The 11,847-nt window shown below is 48.4% G+C and overlaps 1 protein-coding gene across 1 annotated transcript; it reads left to right on the top strand.

Annotated features, from left to right (window-relative positions):
- Positions 1-277: 277 nt before the first annotated feature.
- Positions 278-3,511, top strand: GDF2 (growth differentiation factor 2). Its single transcript, XM_073354893.1, has 2 exons — positions 278-623; positions 2,565-3,511. Exons 1-2 carry the CDS (start codon positions 278-280, stop codon positions 3,509-3,511), a joined length of 1,293 nt encoding a protein of 430 aa, XP_073210994.1.
- The last annotated feature ends 8,336 nt before the right edge of the window (positions 3,512-11,847 follow it).

Here is an 11,847-nt window from a genome sequence, read left to right as displayed (position 1 = left end):
TCTTCATTAACTAAGAGCTTTGCTAGATAACAGAAGCTGAAGCATGGCATCAATGGCTGAGATAAGGGCAAGTGTACAACCAATCTGCTTGACAACTGACAAGAGGCTGGGGTTTGCAACAGACTGCAAGAGAGCTCAAGAAAGTGTTTTGCAAAGGACACTCCAGTTCGCCTTCTGTTTCCCTTTCTTCTGCCTCTAAATGAAAGGAGAGCTCTAATCAACTGGAATATCCCTGTCTTTTTTCCCCCTCCTCCATTGGAAAGTGAACATATGAAATATGCACTATTTTGGGGTGATGGCTGCATTGTCTGTTTTCAACATCATCACTTGTTTGGCAAGAGGCAAGCCCTTGGAAGCCTGGGGCAAATTATCAGCTATGGAGAACTCTGATAAATCCTTTGGTGATCCTGGAGAGGTGGAGGGTGAGACCCATTTCAACTTTAAAACCTTCCTGGAAAACATGAAAGCGGATTTCCTGAGGAGTTTGAACTTATCGGGCGTCCCTTCGCAAGAGAGGTCTAGAGAGGAGCCACCACAATTCATGATTGACCTGTACAACAGATATGCCAAGGACAAGTCTTCCATCCCTGCATCCAATATTGTGCGGAGCTTTAGTACTGAAGGTATGAGATGTTTTAAGAATATAGGCTGGGGTTTTAAGAGAAGCATGAAAGAGTCAGTTTCAAATCCCATTGAAATTCAAAGGGAGTTGGGAGCTTAATTCCCTTACGCTTCTTTGAAAATCCCAGCCATACTCTGTTTTGTTATCCTTTCCACCGCTCCCTATTTTATTATAATTTTCAAGGTCTTAAATCCTTTTCTTTGATTTCTCATCAGACCATCTCCCCTTTCTTCTCATACTGATTCAGTTGAGTCACCACAATTTGGTAACCCAGCATTTGATTCTCAAAGCTAGAGATTTTGAGCTGAGCTGCACAATTTGGGGCTAGATTTTGAAATATTTGAGGATGTTTGGCTCCAGGATGTTGCTCCAGCCCTTTATAAAGAGAGGAGCTGAGCAGGAAATATGGCTCCAGAGTTCAGTTATGAACACCAGCCCTTGCCCTCAGAGTTCTGGAGTGTTTGGATTTGGGGTTTTGGTTCAGGCCCAGCTCAGCTCAGCTCAGCCCATCAGTAAAATATCCATCCATCCAGTGCTTAATTTGTGCCAGGGCTTGCCAGGGCTGAGCCCCAGCACTTCTGGGCTTGCTGCATCAGTTATGAATGTAAAAAAATTTTCTTGAGCCCCAGCACCTCTTTCATTACAAACTAAGCACTGCATCCATCTAAGATAACATACAACTCAAAGATTTTAAAAGCCGCATCAAAAGAAGCAATAAAAGCGGGGGGTGCAAGTGTTTTAAGTGAATTTAGTGCTGGCAAAAGGAACCAGCCAAGAAGAATCCAAGCTTCCATTTATTTACAGACTAGACACAGCACAAACAGCAACACAGCCATCTCCACGTTCCCCCACAGCCATACCCAACCCCAATGCAGAAGGACCCTTATAGAGTGCAGTCTCCAGGGCCACGTCCTCTGCTCCTCTGGCCATTGTGAAGATGCTTTTGGCAAGGTGGACACTTGTCCATTAGAAACTGGACTGACACCCATCCACTCATATAGACCAGTAGACAGCCATCAGCTGGGGGTAACTTACCAAAGCACAACCAGCCTGATCTTCCAGACATTCCTAGCACCTCCAGCTCCCATGGACTTCAGCAGGAATTACAGGTGCTCTATTTACCTCTGAATATCAGGCCCTACCAATCTGGGCTGGACCTGAACCATAGACTTAGAGGTGAAAGGTTCCATATCTGATTGCTGAGCCACCAAGCTAGCCAGAACCTGGAGCTTCTAATTCAGACTTTTAAAGGATTGATTGTCTTCTCTAATTCTTCCCCAGTGCAAGATAATTTTTGCGCTAGCTGTATCGGGGAACTCAGCTAAGTTGGCCCAGGGGGGCATAAACTAGAGATATAAATTACAGCTCCCTTTACCTGAGAATCCCTCTCCATTGGAAGGGGAATTCACCCCAGAGCAGAGTAATGGCAGTGGAATTTGTATTATAAACCTCCATGGATGTTTACAGCTTTAATTCCTGCCAGTGCTCTTTAGAAAGGCCACATGGCAGAACCTCTATGGGAAGCCACTACATTCACAACCCCCCTCTCCCCGCCTCAGTCATGTCCCCATTATAAGCCAACACCATCTACTTTTGGGGCAGTGCAGCTCCTTATGTGTGAGCATGCCACACTCATGCACGCACATACAGAGTGTAATTGAAGGTGTGGTTATTGTGGACCACCGCAACTTGATCCCCGGTGGAGTTGCCACCATTAGGGACCGCCATTTGGGTTTTTAACCCATAACTCTGAAGTGAAGCCAGTCCGTTTAATTTAATGCTAGTGGCCATGGTGTAACTTCACTCCCAGCAGCTCCTAGTAGAGGGTGGGCATTTCTTCTGAAATATAGTATGCAGCTTGCTAAGTGCTTTCGTCCTCCTCATTGGATTAGCCTCTCTCATAGGAGGCAGGGTGACAGCTTTTCTTAATCTCCTGTTGCAGATGTTGTTTCTCTGGCTTCCCTGGAAGAAAACCCATTTCAGAAACACATCTTGCTCTTCAACGTCTCTATCCCACGGCACGAAGACGTCACCAGGGCTGAGCTGAGAATCCACATATCCTGTAATAGGGACATTGGGCCTCTCTCTAGACTGGAAGGCAACATGGTAATTTATGATGTTCTGGATGGAGACCTCTGGGAAAATCCAGAAGGCACCAACTCATTCCTTGCCTCCCAAGATATCCAGGAATGTGGATGGGAAATGTTTGAGGTGTCCAGTGCTGTGAAAAGATGGGTCAGGGCAGACAAATCAAAGACTAAAAACAAGCTTGAGGTTGTTGTTGAGAGGAAAACCCTGGGTGACTTCGCTTGTGGGAAGCTGGACATCAGTGTTATGCCCGACACTAAAAATCTGCCCTTGTTAATAGTGTTCTCCAATGACCGAAGCAATGGGACCAAGGAGACCAGAGTGGAGCTCCGGGAGATGATTGTTCATGAGCAGGAGAGCGTGCTAAAGAAGTTAGCAAAGAACAGCACTTTGCCCGAAGAGGAAGAGGAGGCAGAGGAGAAATCCTTATCCGTCACTGGACTCCACCAGCCTTCATCGAGAAGCAAGAGAAGCACTGGTACCAACCACTGCCGGAGAACCTCCCTCCGTGTGAACTTCAAAGACATCGGCTGGGATTCCTGGATCATTGCGCCCAAAGATTATGATGCATTTGAATGCAAAGGGGGATGCTTTTTTCCTCTGACAGACAACGTGACCCCGACGAAACATGCTATCGTCCAAACTTTAGTGCACCTCAAAAACCCCAAGAAAGCTGCCAAGGCCTGTTGTGTTCCTACCAAACTGGATTCGATTTCCATCCTCTACACTGATGATGCTGGGGTACCCACTTTGAAATATAATTACGAGGGGATGAAAGTAGCAGAATGTGGGTGCAGGTAGTACAGGGCAGCAGCTTTGAGAGCAAGATCCAACCTTTCTGCTCTTGTGTAAATCTGTATATTAACGATGTAAATGTAAATCCACACAGGCAAGCTTTTTTGTTTTTAAAACTAAAGCTGTCCAGAATGGCAGTCAGTGTAAATAAATTGCACATAACGGGGTACAATGAAACCCATGTTACAATATTGTGCAATTGAAAGCCCAATACATTATTTAATAACAGACACCAATTCATCCTGCAGAATCTGAATATGGTTTTCTGTTAATTTAATTAAACCTTGTGATTGCAAATCACAAGATTTGCCAACCTGGTTCCTGATTGTCAGAGCAGCCTAAGGGATTGGGAAGCCCAGTTCATTTTAAGGCCAAGATCCACAAACGGACTTAGGCACCTACAACCCAGTGCCTAAGTCCCAGTTTCAGGTACCACTATGATCCTAAAAACCCTTGCTCAGCTGCCGCCTAACCCTACAGACACCTAAACTCACTTGGCACCCAGGTTTTTGCTGTTAAGGTTTCCTAGGTGCCTATCTCCCACCTAAGCCCCAAGCAATCCATGAGCCAGGAGAAGACAGGCAGAGGAGTGCCTCTCTCACCCCGGGGACCTACTCTGCTTGGCATGCTCAGAGGCCACCGGAATTCACCCAAAACAGTAGGGGGAGACCAGGCAGTTAGGCTGCTCAGCTGGGATGTGGGAGACCCTTGGTTCAAGTCCCCCACTGTGTCTGATGAGAACGGATTTGAACAGTGACCTCCTACCTCTCAGGTGTGAGCCCTAACCACTGCACTAGAGAGAGATTCTTGTGCTCTCTGGCCCAATCAGTATTTTATAATTAATGTGGAACAACCTCAATAGGAGAGACACGTATCAGAATAGCCCAGTGGCTAGGCCACTCACCGGAGAGACAGCAGATCCATGTTCAAATCCCTTCTCCCTATCAGGCAGCCCTACGACTTTAACCAAGGTTCTTCCACAACCAAGGGTAGTACCCTAGCCACTGTGGGGAAGGCGAGGAAGGAGCACCTCCTCCATTGCCGTTGTGTGTGGAGCGAACCAGGCACCTAACTCATTCTCACCAGCTGCGCATCACAAGCAGAGACAGGTGCCTCCCTGAAGTCTGGCCTTCGTCACTGAGCTCCATGAGAGCACTGGGGATTAGGCCACAACCTTCTCGTCAGGATCTCTGATTGGCTGGCTTCATGGGGGAGCTTAGGCAGCCTAGCGTGCTGGCTTTTGTGGACCACATTCTAAGGTGCCCCCCATCCCCCGAGATTGTATAGGAGCCTTTCTAGCCATAAGTATAGTTAACACTGGAACAGGTTGTCAAGCTGTCTACATCACTGTAGTAACCTCAGGGCAGATTGTTAAGAAGCAGGGCACAAACCCCAGACTGCTTGTGAATTCCATCCTTAGATTTCACCAACCAATTATCAAGTGTAAACTGCTCAGGCACTGTACAGCCTTAACATGGAAACAGACAGTCCCCTTGGTACTCCAATCTGTCTTCCCACCCAGATACACCTGCTTTGGTGATAGATGGTCCCTTACACCAAGAATCACAGCAATATTCAGGTTACTCCCAGTGCCAGAGGACCAGTCACTTATCCCAGGTCAATTGCAGCTTAGATCTCACACCAAAGACAATGCTTGTAGCCAAACTATATAGAGATGTATTAATAGGGAAAGGAAATTGGAGAGTTTACAAGATTAAAGTAGGTAAACAGACACGCTAATTACAATCAACTTCAAAAAGATAATTGAAGCTTCTATAATCAGCAAGTTCTAGGGCTAACCCAGGCTAAACAACTGGGGACCTCTGGCTTATGCCTAGAGACCTTGCCCTCCAGAGTCAAGGCGGCATGGAGATACTCATTTCCTTCTGTTTGGGGTTTTTATGCCCCTCCTGCCATATGCACTGAGCTGCAAACTCAGCTGATGGGCAGAATCCACTTGCATGACTCATCTTCATGGTGGGGGCAGGGCAGAGCAAAAAAGCCTTTTGTTCTGTTTAATGTTCCACACTACATTCTGTCTGGTGTCGATGGGCTTTCCCTTTGGGGCAGGACATAATGCATTTGGTTGCCGATCACACTAATTAACGTCTCCCTCCTGTCTGGTGATTTACATAGTTACAGAGGTTTATAATACCAAGACAGAAGTATTATCTTACAATAGGAGAAACAGATGTTGCAAGTGAGATTAATGCAGGCAGCAACTCACAAACATTTCAATAAAGATTAAATTCTTATAATTCTCCTACCGATTTTAACACACAGGTGAGCCAAACTGATTCCAGCTAAGTATTTGGCAGTGTTCAGGTGAGACATGGGAACCTCAGCATGGTCTGCCAGCATCACACAGGTTAGCAAGGGCAGTTGTGGGAACCCCTATCATTGGAGCTTTTTAAGAACAGGTTAGACAAACTTAATCCTGCTTTAGCACAGGGGATGGACCAGATGACCTCTTGAGGTCCCTTCCAGCCCTATATGTCTATGATTCTGACTTCTTGTAAGTGACGATTTGCAGTATTCCAGCTGAGGTTCTCAAGTCTTAATTCTTTCTGCGTGTGGCAGGTGCCTTGCTTCAGCTTTCTTATCCTCCATGTCCCTATTTTTAACCCCTTTACCACACGTCCTTGAACGATAAGAAGTGCAGCCTTCCGCCTCTAAGACACGGTTTCTTCAGAGGAGCTGCATCCCTTCTTATCTCCACACACAGATAAAGAGCCACTTGGACCTGCTGTACATTCTTAGTACTTCCGCAGGAAAATATGCAGGCAAACGAGATTAATAATTAGAAGCTGCATCCGGCTTCCATTGACGTCAGTGGAAGCTGTGGAGCATTCAGCACTTTTGAAAAGCAGGCCATCTTCTTCAGTGCCAAAGTGTGGACTTAGAAGCCTAACATCAGGCTGCTGTTTTTTAAAATCTTTGTCATTTACCATCCAAAAGCCTCTCTTCCCTAGGTAAAAGCTGAACCATGTTTGGTAAGACATGGCAGCATAAAGGAACGTCTCATCATACAATTTTCCTCCAGTCTTTAGGTTTTTGTCCACTAATCAAGGACCCATTCTTGATGCCTTTAATCAAACAAGACTTATTGAATTCAGTGAGTGTTTTCCCTGAATAAAACCTAAGGTGCTTTCAATTGGACCCAGCTGGTTGGTTTAAATACTGCACATGCAGCCATTATTTCCTTCCCCACCCCCACCCCAGCATTTCTGCTTCTCGTGCAAAGCCTCCCATGAAAATCCTAAAGAACAAAATTCTGTATCTCTAGCCCATAACAAACTCGCCATCTGTTCAAACTGATATTGCTATCAAGGAGATAAGAATCTGAACAGTAGCTGAATGTTTGGCAGGCGATGTGATTTAAATGGATACATGTGTTTTAAATCAGGGCAGCCTGAGGATAAGACAAATTCATTTGGCAAGAACCATTCCACTCCAGAATCCAATACACAGTTTATTTACTATTGTTAACTTGATACAGAGCAAATTACAGCCACCTCTGTCATGGCTGCCTGCTATTCCATCAAGAGCTTCTGGTGACATCATAAGCCACGAGAACAAAGCTTGATTCACTAGAATGCTGGGATTGATTTATAGCCCTTTTGTTCAGAACTGGCTTGCAAGACATAGATCGGGGATCTGAAGTCATGCGTGCCCATCACCCACCTTCCACCTCGCCCCCATCTGGGTTTCCATTGTCTCTTCTCTGCTCCCTCCCCCTGTGTCCTGCTATCTTCACTCCTATTCATTATTGCAACTCCCCTCCCTCTAAGCACCCACTGTTCCTGCTGCCTCGACTTCCCTACTGTCTCCTAAGAGCCTGATCCTGACAGCAGCCTTTCCTCTCCCCAGTGCACACTTCCAGAAACAAACAGTAACATGTCAAGGTGCTGGTAGCTGATAGCTCCCATGTGCTTCAAACACAAGGCCTGATTCCATTCCGATTGCAACTGCAGAATGGTGTCTGGAATCAAATAAAAAAGGGGGAGGGAAGAGACATTGTTTTCCTGATAGTAGCTGGGAGAAATGTAATGAGCATCGACATTTCTATTTTCTCTAGCCTGAAGTTATATGTTGATATTTGTTTACAGAGCTCATTGGTCCCAAAGTCCAAAATACACATTTTTGGACCCATAGTCAAATCTCAGCCACCATAGCCTAATTGCAGAGTAACTCCATTGAGCACTCTGGATTTACATCAGTGAAACCAGTTCATCAAGAAAGATGCAGAGCCAGATCCTGGCCTCTAATAAGGCTGCTAAAGTGATGTAAAACAGCCTGAAAGCTGGAGATTCTTTAGGCATCGGGCAATCCCAAACTGGTGAGGAACTGGTATACAGCCAACTGATTCTAGGATGGTGGCATGGCTAGGGGAATCCCTGTCTATAGGAATGGCCCCATGAGAGCTTTGCCTGAGTAAAAATCTCAGGATTTTGTAAAATAATTAAATAAAACAATTAATTAATGACTGACTTTATTAGAATTTTTTCTGGAGGCTCCTTGAGGCATTTGAGAACAGGCATGGTAAAGCACACTACTGTGTCCTCATTGTTCCTATAGATTCACATTTCATCCTAATGTCCAATAATGCTAAATGCGCTTTAAAAACTGATTACCATCTCTACTGAAATGCAGCCAATTCTTTGGCGGAAGGTGGCAAGTAGTTAACAGTGCACAGGAACACAGGGCTACAGATTTTAGGAAGGGAAAGGAAGCCTACCATATCCAAAGGAAACCATGAAGGGCAGATTTAGGTTGGCAGGATGGAATCACTCATTTCAGATTTGGCCAGGACATCCCTGGTCTAGTGAGTGCTATGGGGTCTTTTGCATCTTTTTACACATCACAACATTTTGGGAAGCAGAGGTGGGAGGGGAATTCTTTTACCTCTAATTCATGGCACACGGTTGAGTTTAGCTTATATAAGTTGCTTCTCCACTACGTATAAGGGAAAGAGTTTTGCCAGCTTCAGAAGCTGGTTTAAGAGGTTTGCCTAGCCCTGAATACTGCCCATTTCCAAGCTTCACTAATCCGTGTCTCTAGATCTATACATTCTCCCCCAAAAAAACTTTGATAGCTAGCAGCCGAAGTTGACAAAACTCTAAGCAAGACATCACACAAAGCTGGTGCAGATACTGGGCCATGTCTGCACCGTGCTTGACACAGCCTAGCAAAGGGTGCGGCAATTGTGCCACATTTATGCCACCCTGATCCTAACCCAGCCTGGTGCAATATACAACCTCAGGGCTGCTCTACATTAAATTCATCTTCCCCTTTCCAGGCTGCTATGGAGATTAGGAATGCATATCCCATTCCTGTCCCCTTCCAGTGGTGGCTCAGCCACTTAGAGGTTGATAAGCATGTTCCACACTCAGCTAACAGAAGGGGGTGTTTAATTTTCAGTCAGTAGCAGTTCATGCGTTTAAAACCAGAGATCTGGGATTCAATCCCCACTGCCAACAATCCATCCAGGGCACAGATGCTCCAACCACACCCCCAGTGTCGTTCTTGACATTAAGGTGAGGAAAGCTTGTGTTAGACAAAGAAGTTCTTTTATGCGTAACTGTACATCCACCTAACAGCTCACAAACCTGAGTCTGATCCAGCTCTGATCAGCATTCAGAACCCTGTGTGCCTGTGTGAGCAGTGACCCCTGTTACTCTCCAGCCATCCCACGCACGCACACACCCTTGCAGAACTGTTACTCCATAATGCCCCCATGCCTGGACCTGGCTTGGAGTTGAGCTTAGGGTGACCAGGTGTCCGGTTTTCAACCGGAACACCCAGTCAAAAAGGGATCCTGGCAGGCTCCCTGCTAGCCTCCGCGCTGTGCAGCTCCCAAGAAGCAGCCAGCATGTCTGGCTCCTAGGCTTAGGGGCGACCAGGGGGGTCCATGTGCTGTCCCACCCCCCGTCCGCAGGTTGAGCTCCCATTGGCCAGGTCACGGCAGGAGACAAACTAAAGCGACTCACAAGCGCGGCTGTTGAGGGGTCTTGGCGGATGCCTCTCCTGCCGCTGCCGGCCCTCTCCTCCTCGCGCTCCTCCTCTGGCTGGGCTTGAGCTGCGGCGCATGCTCCTGCGGCCACCCCGCGGCCCCGTCGCCAGCACCCAGGAGGTGGAGGGGTGTATCCCCGTCTCCGAGTGCTGGGAATGGGCCTGCTGGAGAAGAGGGGAGGAGAACAAGACGAACCCAGTGCCCAGTCTGCCCTGGCCACCCCTGGGAGTCGGGTGTGGGCCCGGCCTGGCAGCACCACCCCAGCACCGCCTCCACCCCCACAGCACCACCCCCTCATCCCGGGACAGTCCCCCTGAGTCCGCTGCTGGCCTCAGCAGCCCCGGACTCTGGGCAACTCCTCCCCCGCAGCCCTGCACCCCCATCCCTGCATCCCTCCCCATCCCAACCTCCCCTACTCCCCCATCCCCCTCACTGCATCGCTCCTTGTCCCAAGCCTCCCACGGGGGCAGGGGCTCAGGAAGGGGCAGGGGTGTTGGGTTTTGTGGAATCAGAAAGTTGGCACCCCTAGTTGAGTTGCCTCACCTGTATGCTTTCTTAAGCATTCTGGCTGGTTTGCACTGCCAGAGCAACCCCAAGCAGCGGCAGCACGGAGGAGAAATCAGGACCATTGTTTTTCTGAAAAACCCACACGTTCTAAACTATGGAAACAGCAGCTAAGACTCACATATACAACACTGATACCAAACATCACACACCATTCATTAATGCAGCCCCCTGTCCCCGTCCCCCCCCCCGCCTCCCTTCTGCCCCCCTCAGCCCCTGCACCCCCCAGCCTTCCTCCTGACACCCCCCCACCCATCCCACTGCCCTTCACAACCCCTGCACCCACCTCAGCCTCTCCCTGCACTCCTAGCCAGCCTACTGCCCCACAAATCTCCCTGCACCTCCTCAGCCTCCCTCCTGCCCCCCACAACCCCTGCACCCCTCTCAGTCTCTCCCTGCCCCCAGTCACCTCACAGCCCCCTGCACCTCCTTTAGCCTCCCTCCTGCCCCCCATAGCCTCCTGCACCCATCCTTAGCCTCCTTCCTGCCCCCATCCCCTGCCCCCCCCAGCCTCTCACTGCCCCCCTACCCAGCCCACTACCCCCCACAACTCCCCTTAGCCTCTCTAAGTCTACCTCCTACCCTCGCACACTCCCTCCATCTCCCTTTCACAGGGTCTATGTGCTTCCCTCATCCCATGTCCTGTCCAGCCTCTTGAGCCCTAGACTGGCAGCCATCTTGTCCTTGGGCAGCTTCAGTCTTGCGGAAAAATGGTGGGACATGGCAGCAAACTGTACTAAGGGCGACCTCCCTTCCCCATGCTGTGGGGGATGGTGCCCATCGCGCTGGCTTCAGCCCATTGACAGTACTAGATGGTGGCCATCTTGAATAAGGGAAAAATTCACACGTTGGTGCCTTTCACCATGTTTTCACGAGGCAGGAAAAAACTGCCTGGAGTGACTGGAGTTGCAATAAAATCACAAGCATTAGTCATACTGCATCACGTTCTCTTTCCCAGGCAGAGCCACTGCTTCTTGGAGAACGGACCCCAACTCTCCCTAAACTCGGCACCTTTCCCCCAAACTGAGTGACTCGCCTCTTCCCCTCTCTGGAGCTATTTTCCCCTTAGCACGCCTGCCACAGTCCCTGGGTTCCTGGGTGCTGCATCTCCTGCTCTCTCTGCAAAGGCATGGGTCTGCTTTATATAGTCCCCATTCCCCCTCCTCGCCCCCCCGGCCAGCAGCCTCTTGAAAGGACTGGTTCATGGGAGTCAGCTGTCTGGTTGTTTGTTTTCTCCCCCAGGTGACAAGCCACGTCTCACACACACCTGTGCTTTGTCATCAGCCCAGCCAGTTAGCTGCTGAGAGCTAGTGATGTCACAGAGGCCTGTGCTTTGTCATCAGCCCAGCTAGAAGTGCTGAGCTAGTGACATCACAGAGATCTGTGCCTTGGCTGATCTAGTGATGTCAGACAGGCCTGTCCTATGACATCAGTGCAGTGCACTGGAGTTTGGGAGCCAATAACCGCTCAGAGGCCTACTTCCTGATACCAAACCAACTAGCTAGAGATTCTGTCAACATACATTGGGCACGTTCCTCCTACACCAGAATGATGGCTAACAGCTCCAAGATCTGTTTGACCTGGGTTCAAAACTGGCAGGCTTTCAGCATGACATGCTCTTAGAATCTGTTAGGCTACAGTCATTTGTGAGTTCTGGCAAAAAAAAAAAAAACCCAAAGAGTATTGGGAGTCACTGGAATTCTCATTGTTTCATGTAATAAGCTAAGAAAGAGAACACTTTATGAGGGTTTAATAATTATTATTT

The sequence above is a fragment of the Lepidochelys kempii genome, chromosome 7, assembly GCF_965140265.1.
Source record: "Lepidochelys kempii isolate rLepKem1 chromosome 7, rLepKem1.hap2, whole genome shotgun sequence".
Taxonomy (NCBI): domain Eukaryota; kingdom Metazoa; phylum Chordata; order Testudines; family Cheloniidae; genus Lepidochelys; species Lepidochelys kempii.
The sequence above is the reverse complement of the archived record's forward strand: the minus strand, read 5'-3'. Positions and strand labels throughout refer to the sequence as shown.

Excerpts from the sequence above, each read along its gene's own strand:
- GDF2 (XM_073354893.1), top strand. The coding sequence starts at position 278 with ATGCACTATTTTGGGGTGATGGCTGCATTGTCTGTTTTCAACATCATC. Across the intron at positions 624-2,564 it reads GCGGAGCTTTAGTACTGAAG|ATGTTGTTTCTCTGGCTTCC; the intron begins GTATGAGATGTT and ends CTCCTGTTGCAG.